The sequence below is a fragment of the Rhinatrema bivittatum genome, chromosome 6 (genome assembly GCF_901001135.1).
Source record: "Rhinatrema bivittatum chromosome 6, aRhiBiv1.1, whole genome shotgun sequence".
Taxonomy (NCBI): domain Eukaryota; kingdom Metazoa; phylum Chordata; class Amphibia; order Gymnophiona; family Rhinatrematidae; genus Rhinatrema; species Rhinatrema bivittatum.
The window spans coordinates 239,002,799-239,024,238 of record NC_042620.1 but is presented as its reverse complement, the minus strand read 5'-3'; the positions used below and the strand labels follow the sequence as shown (position 1 = coordinate 239,024,238).

Here is a 21,440-nt window from a genome sequence, read left to right as displayed (position 1 = left end):
ACCAATAAATTACGCAGAATTTTGCACAATTTTAAATTTTTGTGCGCAGAATTCCCCAGGAGTAAAAGACAGATTCACAGCACTTGCTCCAACTAAACTGGAAGCGCAAAGCAGTAAGAAGAAACTACAGAGTGAAAAAAAAAAACCCCACAACCAGAATATAGACAAAATATTTCCTACTACATTTTTTTCTTTATGTGTTATTACACAATCATAAAACTGTATGACTCAAGTCCTCAGTTCTGGGAAATTTGGAGGTGTGCTACAACCTGTGAAAGGCATGAATCTCCTTGGGACCAAGCCCGAATATCTTTGTTACCCAATAAAAGTAAAAATGCTACAGGGCAAATATCTCCAGATTGTCATCCATGTACAGGTCCTGGGGATTTGGATGAACCGAAGCCTCAGCTAAGCAAGCATTTCAGCAGCATTTTAAATGTTAATAGCTACCTAGGGCTGACTGCTTTAACACTGATCTGACCCATGATGCTTTCCAGCAAAGTAAAAATAAGGGTCAACAAATAGTCAAATAAAAAAGGATAACCTACAACCTAACAATATATTTGTGACTAGCTTTTACGAGCAATGCTCCCTTCACCCTACTGTTTCCATCATGCAAACTGAACATCAAGAGAAAGGAAAAAAAAAAAAAAAAAACATAAAACTAGTTTTGATTGTGGATGAGAAACAAATTTAAAGAATTAATCAGGCAGTTGATTAGTCTGTTTAGCCGCTGGCTCCTTCAAAAAAGCAGCAGTAAGAATCTTTTTTCAAAATCTGAAAGAATCAGCACTTAGTTTTTTTTTTTAAAAAGCATTTTAATTCCAATGATTATCTAATGGCCGAGCAGAAAGTAGAATGTATGGATCCTGAAAAGCTCTTTTCATTTGGATAATCTTATTCATACGGATGTAAGAAAAAAAAAACAAAAAAAAAACTCAGGGCACCGCTGTGCAGATCGCCAGCACAAACCCAACACGGATGCGATACATCCACAGTGTGAATATGGCATAAATAAATAAAGATGCAGATCTTACAATTTAAAATAAATATTAACAATTACCAGGCTAGACCTGGGTTTGATTCCCTCCTCCTCCTCCTCCCTGGGCTGGCTGGGGCTGAGGTTGCTGTGAAGGCAGGGCTCTGGATGGTGCCCTTGTACGTGGCCCACCCAGCCATTGACCACCACTGCGATGACTAGAGCAAGCGCACACTGAGAAGGGACATGAAACGGGAGGAAAAATAATCCACAGGTAGGTGCCCAACAGAGGCCGTCCCAAAAGCCAGGTCAAACAAAAAGGAAATATCATTAGAAATTGCCCCAGGCAGAGGAAGTGACATCACTTCCCATACTGGACGCTTGAGAGCGGGGCTCCTCACCCATCGGCGCTTTTACGGTGCATATTTTGCGTCAATCGCAGCGCTTTCACCTGAAACCGCGCACATTCGATAGCAGAGTGATCGAGGATTATGACGGCGAAAAAATCTCCCTTTGATTTTCACCAATTCTCATACAATAAGCTCGGGGATGATCCGGAGGTCGAGGCGCACAAATGGCGGCAGACCCGGAGAAACGAGCTATGGAGGAGCCGGAGCGTGCAGAGCCAGGTGCGACTGAGGACTCCTCGATCCGCGCGGAAATGCGCTTGTGGTTCATAGAGCTCCACAAGGATATAAAATCCTTTCAAGCTGAACTCGCTAATACCTTACAGGAGATGAGGGAGGAGCATGCTACTATGGCGCGCCAGCTGGCGGAGGCTGATACGTGCCTTGATGACCATGAAGACCGCTGGACTGCACAACAAAAAGATCTTTCAGTCATGCAGGCTCGACAGACGGAGTTAGCTGATAAGCTCGAGGACATCGAAAATAGAAACAGACGCTGCAACTTGCGTTTTAAAGGGGTGCCAGAAAGTGAAGCTTACAAGGACTGTGTTACAGTGATTCAACGGATTTGTGCTGTGATCCTGGGGGAGCAGGCGCATGGAGCTGGGGAGGCCACCTACAGCACTCAGATTGAGAGAGCCCACAGGTCGCTGGGACCTAGGGTTGGAAATACCCCCAGAGACATAATAGTATGCTTCCATTCATTTATGTATAAGGACAAACTCACTACAGCGGCGAGACGACAACGATATTGGCGGTGGGAAGACCACGACATTGCAGTGTATGCGGACTTGGCTGTTACTACATTACGGAAGCGCTTAGCTTTTAAACCAATTACCATGGCCCTTACAGCTGCGAAAGTGCATTACCGATGGCTCTTCCCATTTGGTATCTGGTTTCAAGTGGATGGGAAGTCCTTCAAGGCTCACACTTTTGAAGACGGAGTCCAGGCGACGAAGGAGGCGGGCATGACGGTGGAGGTTCCCACTTCAGACCCTAAGGTTCCCAAGGGTCGCCGCACAGAACTACCCAGATGGCAGCGGGTTCCCAAGGAGGGCAGACGACTGAGAAGAAACCCCAGTGATGCCCGCAAGGATGGTGCTCCAACCTGACTCCTGTGACTATCTTAACCTTTTCTTTTCAGGTCAACTCGCCATAGTTATGGCACCCTGTGAGCACTTATGCGGTATTACTTTGTTGGTTATAGTTACGCAAGATGCGATCCTTCAAGATGTTTGGGTTTCATATTTTTTGCTTTTCTGTATTCGATCATGTTAAATAGCTGCGATAGCAATATACGGTACTTGTTGGGGTGGGAGGCTTCATTCTCGCCTCAGGATGGGTCTTTCCTCCAGTAGTTGCTGGGAACGATTTTATCCTTCCCAGGAGGTTCAAAGGGGGAGGGGGAGGGAGGGGGGGATTCATTTTCTCCATAGGTATCATGGTGGCTCCATAGTGGGGAATGTTTGGTGTGTTCCTTTATATATCTGCCATGGTTCACCTTGTTCCGTTGGGAACCACCCCTGTCTGTTTCTATGGCCGGGCCCTATCATACTACCAATACCGGGCACTTCTGAGCTTATCTGGTATACACAGCATGGTACGGCGGGACCCTGTAATATAAATGGCTACTATTAAATTTGTATCTCTCAATGTTAAGGGCCTAAACTCTGGGAGGAAGCGTAGGCTCCTCTTTCAGGAAATGGGTCGGTTGCAGGCCGATGTGATATACTTACAGGAGACGCACCTCAGAAAACGGTATGAGGCCTTATTAAAAAATGTCCATTATCCGCATCAATATTGGGCTGCTGCCACTAAAGACACTAAATATGCGGGGGTGGGGATACTTATCAAAAAGGATTTACAATATGAACTACTGAATCTCCACGCCGACTCTCAAGGGCGGTATTTACTATTAAATATTAGAGTGGGGTCTGAGCTGTACTCCCTTATATCGATCTATGGCCCGACTTCTAACAAAGAAGTTTTTTTACTCACAATTGTATGCTACTATCGCAGATAAGGCAGAAGGGAATGTGATACTAGGTGGTGACTTTAATGCGACCCTTAACCCGACATTAGACAATTCCACGGGGCGCAGTGCTGATTCCATTCTGGTCCGGAAAGCTTTAAAACGTATCCAATCCCTGATTTCTGGGATTGATATACGGCGCTCTCGATAGCCCAAGTCCCGCTGCTATTCATTTTACTCGCATCCTCACAGCAGTTATTCTCGTTTGGATATGTTCTTGGTGGATAGGCTGCGAGTAAACTTGGTTCAAGCTGTGGATATCGAACCGATCGTCTGGTCGGATCATTCACCCATTTGGTTCACCCTTCAAATTCAAAATTATGATAGCGGGCAACGTTTCTGGCGCCTGAATGATTCCTTATTAGAAGATAGTGAGTTTCAACGCCAGATTGCTAAGGACATTCAGGACTATCTGCACACTAATGATACTGAGGGGATGGATCCAGGGATTCTTTGGGATTGCCTGAAATGTGTCCTGCGTGGCTCGTTTATTTCCCGAGCCACATTCGTTAAAAAACAAACAGATAAGGATAGGCAGGAGTTACTAACGCATCTTAAAGGTTTAGAGCATTCCCATATGGGCGACCCTACTAACCTCACGATCTTACAGGCCATTCAAGAGACTAAAGACAAAATAGCGCAACTGGATTCAGCCAAGATCGCTCATCAGTTAACCCTAGCACAACAGCGGTTTTTCGAGGGAGGGAATAAAGCGGGGAAGTACTTAGCGCAAACGTTGAAACGAAAACAAGCCCAAGCTACTATTCTTAAAATTAAGGGAGCAGATGGAGTTATGCTGACCGATAACACAACGATTAGACAGCAATTCCATCAATTCTATGCTCAGCTGTACAGTACGGATTCGCAGATACCTGCTGAGGCCATATCTCAATATCTAGCGGATATCCCTCTACCAGAATTAACAGCTACCCAACGGCAATTTCCGGATAGGGATATTACTTTATTGGAAGTCATGGAAGCTATTAAAACACTCAAAGTGGATAAATCCCCAGGGTTGGACAGATATACGCCTAGATTTTATAAACAGTTTGCCACAATACTGGCGCCCATTCTTCTTAACTTTTTTAATTCATTGAGGGTGGGCTCCGCTCTGTCCTCCCAGACTAACACGGCTGGGATAACCATTTTATTGAAGCCTGGTAGGGACCCCTCTCTTTGTGGCTCGTACCGGCCTATCTCTCTACTAAACATTGATGTAAAAATCCTGGTGAAGATTCTGGCCAATCGGTTAAATTGTTTTATTTCGCAGCTTGTTCATACCGATCAGTCGGGGTTTATCCCTGGGAGGACAACTGCGGACAACGTTCATAAGATTTTTGACAGTATTTGGTTTGCAAAACGGTATCGGGTCCCCACTATAGCCTTGTCCATAGATGCCGAAAAGGCATTTGATATGGTACATTGGCCATATCTGTTTTGTACTTTGGAGGGTATGGGATTTGGTGCCTCTTTTTTGCAATGGTTAAGGCAACTATATAATGCCCCCCAGGCTTGCTTAAAGATTAACGGCGGTTATTCTCCCAATTTTACAGTTGGACGGGGAACCAGACAGGGATGTCCGCTCTCCCCATTGCTTTTAGAGCCCTTTGCGATTAAAATTCGAGAACAGGAGGATATACAGGGGTTAACGATGGGAAGGATCTCGTCTAAACTCTCCCTTTATGCAGACGATATCCTACTTACCCTTACTAGACCCGAACTCTCCCTTACTCAGTTGATTTCGGAGATGGATGCATTTAGCCGAGTTTTGGGTTTCAGGGTTAACTGGGAGAAATCGGAAATATTGACCATTAATCTCACCCCCCATACCGTTGCACACTTGAAGGGACTATTCCCATTTAAATGGGCATCATCTCATATCAAGTACTTAGGAGTGCAACTTAGTGCGTCACATGATCTCTTCACTCTTAATTATGTACCTTTATGGAAAAAACTGGTTGGGGAAATGGAAGAATGGAGTAGATATCACATCTCCTGGATGGGGCGGATGGCGGTATTCAAAATGTCCTTGCTACCAAAATTATTGTATCTCTTTCAAACGCTTCCCATACCTGTCCCTGCGCCCCAACTTAAAATCTGGCAATGGAAATGTATGAACTTCATTTGGGCTGGGCGGAGACCGAGGGTAGCCCGGAGTGTACTCTTTCAGACTAAGGCGATGGGTGGGCTAGGTGTTCTGGATATTTCCCGTTATTACTGGGCTGCTCATTTTAAAAAAGTGGTTGATTGGCATAAGGGGAGGAATCCCAAACAGTGGATACAAATTAATCAGGAACTTTTTGGGGGTATTCCATTGCGGAATCTCCTTTGGCAACCAAGGAGGACATGGATTGTGGACCCGGGGACCGTATTATCTCCCTCTATTTTGGATACTTTATCGTTATGGCACCAGCAGGGCGATCGACTTTTAGGGCGGAGAGAGTACCATGTTAGCACTAGTCTTTATGATAATAAGGACTTTCGACCTGGTCAAGACAATCCGGCTTTCCTCCTTTGGAGGAGACGGGGAATTTTGGAATGGGATCATATCTGGGGCTCAACCGGGATTAAATCCTTTGCTGATTTACAGCGTCAGTATAATTTACCTGATTCAGCTTATTTCCCTTATCTGCAGCTCGCTCATTTTGCTAGAACCACCCAGATTGGTCCACATTTGGCACTTGGTCAATCTTCTTTTGAAAAATTATGTAAGAAAGCTGACACTTCTAGTCAGCTGATGTCAGGAATTTATCAACTATTGGCGAGGGTGGATGGGACAAAATCGAACTTTCAACGTGCCTGGGAACGTGACCTAGGGATGGATATCTCTCATCAACAGTGGAAGACGATATTCCAAGGACGTGGGAAAGGTTATATTGCTACTTCCCTGATCGAAAATGCTTATAAGGTTATGTATCGCTGGTATATGTGTCCCCAACGGTTGCACAAATTTATGCCCCGGGTCTCTGAGCACTGCTGGAGGAATTGCGGGTATGTGGGCTCTTTTATCCATATGTTGTGGGATTGCCCTGTTATACGGACCCTATGGACGGCTATCCGACAATGGTTGGGGGAAATGTTGCCGGGTTTCCCAGTTTTTGGACCGGCTCAGGCATTACTTGGGCTCAAGTTCGTGGGCTTGTCGGACGTGTGCAACCGGTTGGCTCACTATGTCATACTGGCCACCCGTCTGGCAATTGCAAGGACATGGAAGGATACCAGGGTACCAACAAAATCAGTGATACAACAGCAAGTAGAAAAAATATATTTATTGTCTAAAATAACAGCTTTCCGACATAAAAGTACGCATAAATTTAACAAAACCTGGCAGGCATATTCAAGTTGGAAAGCCGCCCAATCCGATGATTCTCCCTGAAGCGCTCTGTGGCCTTACATGTAGATTACTTTCATTCCACTTCCGGGGAGAGATTGGGTGGTTGTTTGAGGTATTTATACATTACACCAACTTATTACTTAGCTTTACCTATGGAGATGGAGGGGTGGGGGGGATAGGGGAGGAAAATACTGTGGTATTTGTATGGTATACACTGCTTTATTATGGCACTAATTCTTTGGGTACAGTTTACTTTCTTATTCTGTTGTGATCTGTATACTGACTTTGGTTTTGAATGTATACTTGTTATTATGTTTGTTGGTTTGTGATCCTGCCACTGTTAATAAACCTTTAAATGATAAAAAAAAAAAAGAAAGAAATTGCCCCAGGCATATTGTTATTTTGAAGGTCATAGACTGGGGAGGGGGGGGGGTGGCTAACTGCAGTCCTCGAAAGCCACAAACAGGACAGGGTTTTCAGGATATCCACAACACACATGAGATAGATTTGCATACAATGGAGGCAGCGCGTGCATATTCATTGTGGATATCCTGAAAACCCTGCCCTGTTTGTGGCTCTCGAGGACCGAAGTTGGCCACCCCTGTCATAGACAGAAGAATGATTTTTTAATACATTCCCGCTATCCATAATTCCCAGAATTCTAACTACAGTGCGGCTGTGCTGATCCTACCAGCGAGGTGGGCCTTAGCCCAGTGACAGCCTTGTGGCTTGGGCAGGTCCCTCTGGAGATTGGAGTGGGTTGAGTCCCCACCCCACCGGAAATCAGAAGAGTGGACAGTGGTGCACTGTGCAGCTGCACGTGTAGCCTGGCTCTAAAGCCGGACCTGTCTACCGAGAGACCAAAGAACTTTCTGTACCACAGTCAGAAGCTACCAATGAACTCGAGTGGCAAGAGATTGGCGCTGCAGTTAAGGGCCATAAGAGTTTCCGGCAAGGAAAAGGCTTTGACTGCCGTTTTCTGCTCTGAGACTACCATAGCAATCCTAGTCACAAACAGAGACTGCACTGACCATATTTCAAGCTGACCAAGAAAAGCATACTGCCAACTGTAATTCCCCAATACAAGTAATCCTCCCAAGCAAACAGGGGTGACCATACAACTCCACGTCTGGAGGGGGTGGGTGAGGAAAAGCTGAGGCCACTCCCAGTTTTACCTTTTCTGAGGGAGCTCAACACTGCATCGTTATTAATGCAATGAAGTAAAACCAGGACCAACTCGGCTTATTCTCTGGGACACGGAGCTATACTTTCGCCTCATGCATGAACACGTAGCATAGTTATGAGAGCTGGCGAGATGACAGTAGGTTAAAAGAAAAAAAAAAAAAAAAATCGCAGCTCGGATCCTTTCCACTATCATAATAGCAGCCACGCTCAGACTCCCTTCTTATGCTCTCCACTTCCTGATTAAAACTGAGCCCACAGGCAAAAAAAAGTTATTCAACTTGGGAGGTGGGAGCAGTTTCCAAACAGCTCATATATTACTGCAAAGTCTGCGGGGGACCTCATAGCCAATTTTCAAAGGGGAAACTATGCTACTTTTCCTTCAAAAACTGCCCACACAACTTGGAATCTGCTTTCTCAGCAGATGGCAAAATATTCTGCTAGAAAACAATACATAGATCTGAAAATCTAAACCTGTGCACCCTGTTTCATTATCCTGTCTCCCGCCCCTCCCAAAAAAAATACTTCCCACCTGGGTGAAAGCACACATACTGTGGAAGTTCACACTTAATTACAGCCAGGCACAGAGGGCCATTTTCAAACAAGCCAATTTATCCAGGTATATCACTTATTTAGCCAAGATAAAACTCTCTGAAAATACTCCTCTTAATCACTCATAGGCCCCAAAATTGTTTTGACCATTCTTGTAAATGGACTCCATCCCTACCCCAACTATGTAAACATATACGCACAGAGTTTATATCCCCTATAATTCATACAACCCATCAATTTGGGAGATCTGGGGTCAATTCTCAAGTCTAACTTCTGCTCCTTAGGCCAACCAAGCCGAGGAATGCCAAAGATACAGCATTCACAGCTCCTCATCTGGAGGGCATCCCGGCCATACTACAATGGTGACACCTTCTGGCTATACTCCCAGTGCATCATGTGCAGAGCTCCTCAGACAGAGTCATCCTCTGAGGCCTCTGGCATAGGACTAACCCTGCAGTGACTGGGCTAGACTGGAGGGGGATTAAGATAAAGACTCATGCTACCTTCCCATCTTTAAATTTCTGCCTCCTGGTTTGTTTTTTTTTGGGCTGACTACATATAGGCTGTTGTTTTAAAATACAAAAAACTTTGCAAAGGGTGTTTTGCATGCTGTAACACCAAATAGTGTGTGTTATGTATGATAGTACATATTTGGTGTTTTAGCATTTGAAACACCATTTACGATGTCTTCCACACTCGCAATGAGTAAAATTTTGCATGTAGTTTTCCATGCAGAAAAATAATAAGCTGCTGTGATGCAAAATAAGACAAGCAATTTATCAACTATTCAAGCATTGTTAAACTATGCACAAAACTGAGTTTGTAGCCCAAATGTTGCAAATAAATAACTACATTTCTATGAGGTGCAGTGTTGGCATGCTTTTTGCAAAACTTCCCGTTGCAAGCTATCACATGCAATTTTTCTACCAGTCTAATTTGCATAGAAATACCAACAGAAAAATAGTGCACACTATTTCACAAGTGTGTGCAATTTTTCACATATTTGTACATGTCTTATAGTGAGTTGCCTAAAATAGGTGCAGGTGGCTTTATAAAGCTCCTTGTTAATACTTTCAGGTATCATATTAAAAAATAATAGGAGTCTCCTTGGTGCCTCCAGGCATCCTGTTGGCTTTCTTCAGGCCTCTTGTACACTAAGCTAGTTTTACTGTTCCATTGTCATCCACCAGTCTTTATTTCAGTTTGTGTTTGCCAAAACCTATAATTTTTACAACAAGTTTGCTGCAAACATTTTCCTCTTCATCACTTATCAGTTCTCAGCAGCATTTTCACATTTCTCTCATAGCCTATGTTGCCATCATGACTATCCAGGTCTTTCTCTCATTTCTTTTTTTTATTGAAGCCATCTTACTGACACTGTGCTCAGTATCTAGAATACATGCTAGAATTTTTATATACAGAAGGCAAATTATTTAACTCAAGTTATGCTCATATTCATAGAAATGAACACTGGAAAGAGCACAAAGATAAATAGAAACTATAAAACTCTGATTAGAGTACACACTAATCAAACCTAGAAACTCATACACCACATCTTTCAAATTTCATCCAGATTCTCTAGAACAGTGTTTCCCAACCAGAGTGCGTTCAGACCCCTATCATATGTGCCACAGAAAAGTCACCGCTGCCTGATGCTCAGATCCAGAGCAGCACCTGGGCTCTGCTCTCAGCACCTCATAGCAACAAGTGACTCCAGCAGTGGCTCTTAAACTTGCAGGGACTCCTTTCTGAGACCATGTCATAAATCCCTAAGCTAAGGTAACTGAGCCGGCTGCATGCACCACACCAACTTTCATTTCTCCTGTACTTGTAAATATGGGAGCTGGTGCACTGCGAGGGTTTCACATGCGTCTCCCTTTGGTTTAAAATTTGTAAATGATTGGTGGGGCTTTCAGTGCTTCCCTGGCTCTTCTTTTGAACATACAAGTTATCTTCCATCAGTGGCGTAGCCACGGGTGGGCCTGGGTGGGCAGGTGCCCACCCAACTTAGACCCAGGCCCACCCAACTGGCACCGGAACTGCAAGGCCCCGCGACAGCGAACAAGAGAACCCACGCCTCGCGCGCCATCACGGCACACGTGGGGAAGCAGTGCTGCGGCCGTATGGCCAACCGGTCTTCCTGTTCGGGGGGGGGGGAAGCGGACGCGCCGCGCGCAGCTTCCGCTTCCTCCCCCCAATGCAGGAAGATCAGCTGCCTCTCCTGCTGCCACCCGTTCTCCTGCTATCTTCGGGCCCGCCGAACTTCCTGTTTGGGGGTGGGGAGCGGAAGCGCCGCGCACAGCTTCCGCTTTCTCCCCCAAAGCAGGAAGATCAGCTGCCTCTCCTGCTGCCACCGGCCTCCTGCTATCTTCTTCGGGCGTCGGGCCGTATGGTCCGCCGATCTTCCTGCTTTGGGGGGGGGGGGGGGAGGGAGGAAGCGGACGTTGTGTGCTGCGCTTCCGCTCCCCCCCCCCCGACAGGAAGTTCGGCGGGCAGTAGGGCCCGACGCCCGAAGATAGCAGGAGTCCGGTGGCAGCAGGAGAGGTAGCTGATCTTCCTGCTCTGGGGGAGAAAGCGGAAGCTGTGCACGTGCTTGAATGTGTATGTGTGGATGAGAATGGGAGTGTGTGTGGGTGAAAACTGGAGCCTGGGTGTGTATGTGGGTGAGAATGTAAGCTTGAATATGTGGGTGAATGGGAGCTCGAATGTGTGTATGTGTGGTTGAGAATGGGAGCCTGGGTTTGTGGGTGGGTGAGAATGGGAGCTTGAATGTGTGTATATATGGGTGAGAATGAGAGCCTGGGTTTGTGTGGGTGGGTGAGAATGGAAGCTTGAATATGTGGATAAGAATGGGTGCTTGAATGTGTGTATGTGTGGGTGAGAATAGTACCTTAAATGTGTATATGTATGGATGAGAATGGGAGCTTGAATATGTGTGGGTGAGACTGGGAGCATGGGTTTGTGGGTGAGAATGGGAGTCTGGGTTTATGTGTGTGGGTGAGAATGGGTGCCTGGATGTGCGTCTGTGTGTGCATAAGAATATAAGCCTGGGGAGGGATGAGAAAGTGAGAACTTGAATGTGAGCTTGGGGGGGGGGGGGGGGGGAGAGCATATGAGAGTGACAGCTTGAGTGTGTGAGAGAGAGTCTGTGAGAGAAAGCGTGTATGTGTGTGTGTGTGTGTGTGTGTGTGTGTGTGTGTGGAAGGGAAGAAGACAGTAATAGAAGAAAGACACTGAAAAGGAATTAGGAAATGAGCTATAAGGGAAAAAATGGGAAAAAGAGACCAGGACCAACTGATTAGAAAAATACAAAGATCAGACAACAAAGGTAAAAATATATATCTATATTTTGAGATGTTAGCAATTTAAATATAAGCAACACAACCGCTCTCTCAAAATTTATGGACAGGTAGGAGCCGTGTATAAAATCTTAATAATAAGAAGGCTAAAGTACCACAAATCACCGTGAATTATGTTTGTATCATTAAGTAAACCTCATACTTAGGCGTAGATGTGAATGCTATGCTGCATAATTTGGCATTATTTATCAGTAAAAAAACAACTAGTAGACCTGCATGCCTACAGCCCACCCATGTTAACCTTGTGCCCACCCAAAAAATCAATTCTGGCTACGCCACTGTCTTCCATGTCTGCACTCCCTGTTCCATGGACACTGATAATGTAGGTGTTGCCTTGGGCATGAAAAGGTTGGGAAACAGTGCTCTGGAACCAACAGGTTCTTTCCACAGCTGCAAATACACTGAGGGGCCAGATGTAGTAAACTGGGTCCTTCCCCACTCCTCATTTTGTGCCAAATTCACTAAGGTTTTTCTCCCATTCTGTGTCTATGAGAAAACAAAATGTTGATGAATCAGGCCCTTTGTGTCTATGTGGAAATTAGTACATTTGGCTCCTAGACCATGAGATTATTCTTCAAATTATAAAACTTCTCCAACTTCTAAGAATTACTCTCTTTTTTTGTTGTTGTTGTTGCCATTACCAATGCTCTGACTAGCCATCCCTTCTGTCCTTACAAAGTGAAACATTGTTCCCCTAACCTAGAACTGATATTAGTGTATAGTTTGGAATCCGCATTCCCAAAACGAACCCTAATCCTTGAAAAACTTCTGATCAAAAGTTTTCTAACCTTCCTTCTCGGCATTTGTATTTCTAGTCAATTTAGTGCCCCTTACACATTTTACAACCAACTGTGCTCATGACAGACACTTCCAAAATGTATTGAAAACATTTACCGAATAACTTTTGAATTCCGAGGGCAATATCTAAAGTACTACGTGAAAAAAAAAACACACATTAGCATTAGTTTCCTATTTGCTATCAAGCCAATTTAACAAATATAATAAAGTCAATAATGGGGAGATTTTTTTTGTCGTCCTTTCAACTTTGTCTGGAGTTTATTAATTCGTGCTGCATGTGCCCAAGTATTTAACAAAGGAGCAGCCTGCACCTTCCTGAAATGCCTGGAGACCCTACCGTCTTCTTATCACAGTCTGACTCGCCAGACCACTGCCCCGCTTTTCAGAAGCTTTTTTTTTTTTCTAGACAGAGGAAACGTGCTCTCTAATCTCTCTTTGCTCCATACACTGCAGCCGCCCCCTTGTGTAACGACCTGACCATTCGTCTCATCTGGTTTTTTTTCTTCCCCGAATTCCTTCCATCTGAATAAATGTCTGCGGAGAAGGAAGGAATTGCTGTCCCTAAACCTTTCGGGAAGTTGGCGTTGTCTCACCTGGCACGGGGGTCTCGGGCACCCACTTGAGGCCGGGCTGCAACGCGTGGAAGGAGGCGCGCACTTGCTGGCAGGTGGGCTCCCCCCGACTCCGCGCCAGCAGCAGCAGCAGCCCCGCGAGCGGGAGAGCCAGGCAGAGCCCTCCTCCGCCTGCCATTTCCGGACCGATCGCTCCGATCTCCGCTCCCCAAAAACAACTTGTCGCTCTTCTTTCTTTCTTTCTTTCTTTCTTTTTGTTAATCCCGTTCACACCGACGGACTGGCAAAGTGGTTTCCAGGAAACTCATTCCACTCACTTCTCCTGGCTATTTCCAGCCCTACCCAAAAAAAAAAAAAAAACTTTCCAGTAACCTGAGGTGATAAAAACCACTAAAATATATTTTTTTTAAAAGTCAGTTGTTGAGTGATTTCTTTTATGCCTTGGATTGTATTAGCTGTTTTGGAGGGGGGTTTTTTCCCCCCTCAGAGGCGGCACGGGGCTGCGATCAAAGCAAGAGGCGCTGGCTGCTTTACACCAGGAAAGCAGCGCCAGCTGCAGGAGCGCGCGCGCGATACCACGGGGGGGAAGAGAGCGGCTGCTCTACTCAGCTGCCCGCGCGCTTCCCGGACTACTGCAGAGGGGCAGGCGGGGTCCGCGGCTCTCATTGGCTGCCGGCGCCGTGCCGGACGCCCGCTAGGGTGCCCCCGGCGCCGCTCACTGAACTCCTATTGGTCAGTATCGGCACGAAGCGCCTCCCCTCGGCCGCCGCCGGCCTCTCCCACGCTAGAAGTGAAAACGTTACTACTGGAAACGGCGCTCGGTCTGCTCTTCTGTGGCTAGCACACCGCTGTAATGTGATGTCAGTGGAAGGCTAGCATGGAGAGTTTTGCCTCACCCTCCTTCTTGCAGTCGTAAAAGTTAAAAGCAGATGTTTGTCATAAGCTTGATAGCTGTCCCCACCAACGAAAGCCGGGAAAAAAAAAAAAGAAATTACTACTATTTATCATTTCTATAAGACTAGAAGAGATAGGCAGCGCTTGCCTTGCAAAAGTCTTCACACCGGTGTACATTTTTCACATTCTAATCAAGAAATGTTGTGAGTCCAATAAATGGGATCACTTTATTTATTTTATTTCTTATTTGTTAACCTTTATTTCTGTGTATAAAAATTTCAGATCAAAATGTATTAAAATAGGAGTTTATCACTTCCCTTCCCAAACTTCTAATACATTTTGATCTGTATTTTTTCATGCATAGAAGTGACAAACTCCTATTTTAATACATTTTGATCTGAATTTTTTATACACAGAAATAAAAGTTAACAAATAAGAAATAAAATAAAGTGATACCATTTATTGGACTCACAAACATTTCTAAAAATTATTTTGAAAAAAAAGAGTTTGTTGCACTGATCTGCACAACGTACACTACTCTTTCATTCTGAATGAACAATATAAATATTCCAAAACTAATTTATAAAATAGTTTTGATTGTGTAACTTGCTTTACCTATCTCTCATAGAAACTGGCAGGATCTCTCAAAGGGGTAGACCTCTGCTCTCCATGCTCTTGTGTGATTCTAAAATAAAAAAAAAACCAGGGAATTGACTCCCATTGAGTCCAATCTTCTCACTTATTTTCTTGCACACATGTAACAAGTCAGGGAGATTCCAGACAGGAAGTAATTGTTAACAGTTCAATCAAATCCCAAAACTGCTGGTACATCAAATGATATTAATCCTGCCTAAAGCAATCTGATCACCCACATCAGGCAATGTTGCTCATACATTGAGATTTCACTAAGAATCAGAGTGGCAGCCAGGCAATGTGGCACCTGTGGCCAAGTGAAAAACTGCGCCCTTGCCCATTACACAACACATGACACCATGAGTTGGGAGACTTTATTAAATGTTTGTACAGCAATGCCCATGGCCAGTGCAAGGGTATTAGGCGCCCTGCACCTCATCACACCCTCCTCATACACAATTAAAATGTATGCAAAATAACATTTTACATGAAAAAGGACATTCAAATCACTGTCTTCTAAGGTAAAAATATCACTTACAATATGTATATTATATTTACATGCCCTGCTGTGGTTCCAACCAGAAAACCCTGCAAAAAAGCAAGAGGCTTAGGCCTACTGTTAAGTTATGTTGGGCATGGACATGACCTTCAGAGAGCCACAAGAAAACAGAATTACAGTGCAATAAACTTTCTATAATCTAAACTCTAACTGCCAGCACTCAAACAGCAACAACTCTACTAATGAAAGTTAACACTGCAACTATTACACCAGGCCTAAAACACCAATACAACCCCATTAGGAAAACAGATCAAGCCAAGCTGCTATAGATCCCTCCATACAAACTACACACTATTAGAATACCTCACTTCAGTCACACATGCAAAAGACAAACAGACCCTCAAATGAAGAAAAAAGAGACTATAAAATATAAATAGAAATGTACAGACAAAAACTGAACTGGAAACCGCAACAAACTAAATTCTATATGCACTGCAACTGTTAGGCGTGCCGCCCGCAGCAGCTCCGCGATGCGGTCCTTTCACCTTTCCAGACGGACTCCAGCAGCTGGCTCCTCCTCGCTGGTGGCGGTGGGCCGGCAACTCCGACCTCGGGTTCCCTCCAGTGCCTCCGGCCCTGCCACGCTACCCAGTGCTGCCAGCCAAGATTTCCCTGTTTGTCGGGCCTCTCTGCGTGGTCCGCAGAGAGATGTCGCCATCAGTGGGGTGCCCCTTCCTAGGCGCACGCGTGCACATCCCTGATTCTTTTAAAGGGCCCGCGGCAGGAACCTGGACTCGGACCCAGATGCTGATGTCAGACTCCTTAGTGTATAGGGATGTGAATCGTTTTTTGACGATTTAAAATATCGTCCGATATATTTTAAATCGTCAAAAATCGTTAGGGCCACGATACAATACCAATTCCCCCGATTTATCGTTAAAAAATCGTAAATCGGGGGAAGGGGGAGGGCAGGAAAACCGGCACACTAAAACCCCCTAAAACCCACCCCCGACCCTTTAATTAAATCCCCCACCCTCCCGAACCCCCCCCCCCCCAATGCTTTAAATTACCTGGGGATCCAGCGGTGGTCCAGAATGGCGGCGGTCCGGAACGGCCCCCTCAATTGAATCCTTTTGTCTTCAGCCGGCGCCATTTTGCAAAATGGCCGCCGCAAAATGGCGGCGGCCATAGACAAAAACGATTCGACACAGGACGTCGTTCCGGACCCCCGCTGGACTTTTGGCAAGTCTTGTGGGGGTCAGGAGGCCCCCCCAAGCTGGCCAAAAGTTTCTGGGAGTCCAGCGGGGTTCAGGAAGCGATTTCTTGCCGCGAATCGTTTTCCGTATGGAAAATGGCGCCGGCAGGAGATCGACTGCAGGAGGTCGTTCAGCGGGGGTTCCGGACCGCCGCTGAACGACCTCCTGCAGTCGATCTCCTGCCGGCGCCATTTTCCGTACGGAAAACGATTCGCGGCAAGAAATCGCTTCCTGAACCCCGCTGGACTCCCAGAAACTTTTGTCCAGCTTGGGGGGGCCTCCTGACCCCCACAAGACTTGCCAAAAGTCCAGCGGGGGTCCGGAACGACCTCCTGCGTCGAATTGTTTTTGTCTATGGCCGCCGCCATTTTGCGGCGGCCATTTTGCAAAATGGCGCCGGCTGAAGACAAAAGGATTCAATTGAGGGGGCCGTTCCGGACCACCGCCGTTCTGGACCACCAGGTAATTTAAAGCATTTGGGGGGGGTTCGGGAGGGTGGGAGATTTAATTTAAAGGGTCGGGGGTGGGTTTTAGGGGGTTGGCTCACGATTTTAACGATTTTTCACGATATTTTTAAAACCCAAACGGCAACAATACGATTCCCTCCCCCTCCCAGCCGAAATCGATCGTTAAGACGATCGAGGACACGATTCACATCTCTATTAGCGTATAAAAACTCAGGCCTTGCTCCATAGCCTTGTTGTTGCAACAGGTCTCCTCATACTCCTCGTACTCGTTGCCCTTCCTGAATTGTCTCTTTGCTGTGTTCCTGTCTTCCTGGTTCCCGGTTCCTGTTCTCCTAGTTTCTGCTTGTCTATGTGTTGGATTGACTCTCTGGATTTGACCACCACTACGTCTGACTACTCTTCAGCTTCTCTCCAGCCCCGAACCTCCGCTACGCCTGTCTACTCTTCAGCTTCTCTCCAGTCCCGACCCTCCTCTATGCCTGACTACTCTTCAGCTTCTCTCCAACCCCGGACCTCTGCTACGCCTGACTACTCTTCAGCTTCTCTCCAGCCCCGGACCTCTGCTACGTCTGATCACGCCTGCCTTCTCCGTGCCTTGACCATTGCCTTGACTGACTATGCTTGCTTTCTCCGTACTTTGACTACTGCCTGGATTGACTATGTCTTCCTTCTCTGTGCCCTGACCCTTGCTTTGCACGACTACGCTATAGACTATCCTGTGTCCAGAGCTCTACGTTGCTTGCCACAACTTCCATTCACTGCCGGCTCTGAACCTAGCCTGTCAGTGACGCCCCTCCTCACCTATAATCTGGACGTGGACTTTCAAGGCTTAGGCCTTCCTTTGCTTGGGTGCCTCCAGTTCTCCATTGTTCCTTTGGCACCTGAGCCTCCGTTCCGAATCCAGTCCAGGATAGAACTACGCCATCTACAGATTGCTGGGCTGAATTACTATTCTTCTCTAGCTAACCTCGATGCCCACCTAAGTCCTGCCGCCCCCAGCACCCAAAGACTCAACCCGAGGGAAACAAGGGCTGGTATAGGTGAAGTTCCAGTGGCCTCTAGCTTCAGCCCACTCCACCTGCTGACGGTGGGGACCCATAGGTTGCGTCAATCCCACCTCAGCCCAAGGGTCCACTTCCATCGCAACAGCAACAATGGAAAAACAGAAGCATTATAATTCCTCATAAAACATTAAAATTAGCGAAACCATATCAATAAAAAGAATAATTCAAAACTAATGAACAGAATAGCATTCAAAAATTAAAAACTCACATACAAATTTTCCAAACATAATAACATATTTCAAATAACACATCAAATAACACCCAATAATTAAAACTAATAAGGGTTTTTTTTTTTAAAAATCCACTTTTATCCATATTTAGAACTTTTGATTTCGAGAATACCTAAAATTATCATGGATTAGCAAGCTTTCAGGAAGTGGGGTCAGTCTCCCACACACACATGCTTTCTCTGCATACTCTCTCACTCTCATACACATAATCTCTCTCTTATTCTCCCACACACATTCTCTCTCTCACACACACATACACACATGCTCTCTCTCATCCACACAGTTTTGCTCCCCTTCCCCACACTCCCCAGCATTTTAGTTCCCAACCCCTTCTCCCCTTTCAGACCCCCAATGCCCCAGCAGTTTTGCTTCCCTCTTCTCTCTCAGACATCCCACTCCCCAGGAGTCTTACTCCCCGGCCCCTTCTCTCCTTCCAGAACCCACACTTCCCAGCAGTCTTGCTTTCCAGAACCCTCTCCCATCCCAGAAACCCCACTCCCCAGAAATCTTACTCCTCAGCCCCTCTCCTCACCCAGACCCTCTACTCCCCAACAGTCTTGCTCAACAGGCCCTCCCCTCCCAGACCTCCATTTCCCAGCAGTCTTGGTCCCCAGCCTTGTTTCCCCTCCCAGCCCCCCCTTCTCCCCAGAATTCTTGTTTCCCCTCCCACACCTTCTCACCCACCTTCTCACCCACAATCATGCACTGGCCACCGTAGGTGGCCAGTGCATGATTTCCTTAATGCTGCTCATTCCCGCGGTGCTGCCACAATCCCCTCATTTACCCTCCCTACTCCTGAAGAATTGAAGGATCGGGCCTTGACTGCAGGCTGTTTCCTCCCTCCATCAGGTGCCATCAGCCGAGGAGGAAGAAGCAGCCCGCACTGCAAGGTTGCGATCCTTCCATTCTTCAGAGCAGTAATGTTCAGGAAATCATGCACCGTCCCACTGCCACCAATGAGGCTTCTCTCATTGTTGGCGGGCTCCCCCCCGCTCCGACACCTATGAGTGGAGCTGGGTCCTCTAGGGTTGCATGCTAGAGAAAGAGATCTTGCCTGTTCCAAAGCTCTCCAAGGAGTGACACAACTAAAATTGGAGCATCTTCAGATAAAAACACAAAATATTAACAACCCCACAAAGGTGCTAGAGTACCATTCTAAGTAGTAACCATAGGTTACAATTGCATAAGTATTCACACATTCCTTGACTCAATACTTAGTGGAAACCCCTTTTGCGGCAATAAAAAATAACCATGAATCATTTAGGATAAAGGTCTACATACTTTACACAGCAGGATGGTACAGTTTTTGCCAATTAAGAACATAAAAACATAAGACATACCATACTGGGTCAGACCAAGGATCCATCAAGCCCAGTATCCTGTTTCCAACAGGGGCCAATCCAAGTCACAAGTACCTGACAAGTACCCAAACATTGAATAGATCCCAAGCTATTATTCCTTATTGATTAACAGCAGTTTATGGACTTCTCCTCTAGGAACTTATCCAAACCTTTTTTAAACTCAGTTACACTAACTTCCATAACCAAATCCTCTGGCAATGAATTCCAGAGCTTAATTATGCGTTGAGTGAAATTAATTTTCTACGATTTGTTTTAAATTAGCTATTTTCTAACCTTATGGAGTGCCCCCTAGTACTTATATTGTCTGAGAATAAATAACCAATTTACATCTACCTGTTCAAGTCCTATCATGATTTTGTAGACCTCTATCATATCTCCCCTCAGCCGTCTCTTCTCCAAGTTGAACAGCCCTAACCTCTTTAGCCTTTCCTCATAGGAGAGCCATTCCATCCCCTTATTATTTTGGTCACCCTTCTTTGTACTTTCTCCAGTGCAACTATATATTTTTTGAGATGTGGTGACCAAATTTGCACATAGTATTCAAGGTGTGGTCTCACCATGGAGCAATACGGAGACATTATGATATCCAACATTTTATTCGCCATTCCCTTCCTAATAATTCCTAACATTCTGTTTGCTTTTTGACCACTACAGCATACTGAGCTGACGATTTCAATGTATTATCCACTATGTCACCTAGATCTCATTCCTGGGTGGTAACTCCTAATATGGAGCCTAACATTGTGTAACCATAGCATGGGTTATTTTTTCCTATATGCATCACTTTGCACTTGTCCACATTAAATTTCATCTGCCATTTGGATGCCCATTCTTCAAGCCTCACATGGTCCTCCTGCAGTTTATCACAATCCGCTTGAGATTTAACTACTCTGCATAATTTTGTGTCATCCGCAAATTTGATCACCTTACTCATCTTACCCCTTTCCAGATCATTTATAAATATATTAAAAAACACTGGTCCAAGTACAAATCCCTGAGGCACTCCACTGTTTACCTTTTTCCACTGTGAAAACTGACCATTTAATCCTACTCTCTGTTCCCTGTCTTTTAACCAGTTTGTAATTCATAAAAGTACATAGTCTCCTATCCCATGACTTTATAGTTTTCTTAGAAGCCTCTCATGAAGGATTTTGTCAAATGCCTTCTGAAAATCTAAATACACCACATCTACAAGTTCACCTTTGTCCACATGTTCATTCACTCCTTTAAAAAATGGAGGAGATTTGTGAGGCAAGACTTCCTTTGGGTAAATCCATGCTGGCTGTATCCTATTAAAACAAGTCTATCTAAATGTTCTGTGATTTTATTCTTTATAATAGTTTCCATGACTTTTCCCGCCACTGAAGTCAGGATCACCGGTCTCTAGTTTCCTGGATTGTCCCGGAGCCCTTTTTAAATACCTTCCAGTCTTCAGGTACAATGGATGATTTAATGATAGGTTACAAATTAATTGTAATAGGTCAGAAATTTTATTTTTTAGTTCTTTCAGAACCCTTGGATGTATCCCATCCAGTCCAGGTAATTTACTATTCTTCAGTTTGTCAATCTGACCTACTACATCTTCCAGGATCACTGTGATTTGGTTCAGTTCATCTGAATTGTCACCCTTGAAAACCATCTCCGGAACAGGTATCTCCTCAACATCCTCTTCAGTAAGCACAGAAGCAAAGAATTTGTTTAGTCTTTCCACAATGGCCTTTTCTTCCCTAAGTGCCCCTTTAATCTCTCTATCATCTAACAGTCGAACCGACTCCCTCACAGGTCTCCAGCTTTGGATATACTTTTAAAAGGTTTTATTAT

General features: G+C 45.3%; 1 protein-coding gene across 3 annotated transcripts in view; it reads right to left on the bottom strand.

The window, feature by feature from the left end:
* Positions 1-14,151, bottom strand: part of GPC3 (glypican 3) — an 883,509-nt gene extending 869,358 nt beyond the window's left edge. The window contains exons 1-2 of one of the 3 annotated variants that reach the window (XM_029606666.1): positions 14,112-14,151; positions 13,237-13,553 (exon numbers count right to left, since the gene is read on the bottom strand). In XM_029606666.1, coding sequence (XP_029462526.1) covers positions 13,237-13,393 — 157 coding nt within the window. In that variant the 5' untranslated portion in view covers positions 13,394-13,553; positions 14,112-14,151. Of the gene's footprint in view, positions 1-13,236; positions 14,014-14,111 lie in introns of those variants that run through there. The other 2 variants (XM_029606667.1, XM_029606665.1) reach the window with 2 other exon arrangements.
* Between the last annotated feature and the right edge of the window lie 7,289 nt (positions 14,152-21,440).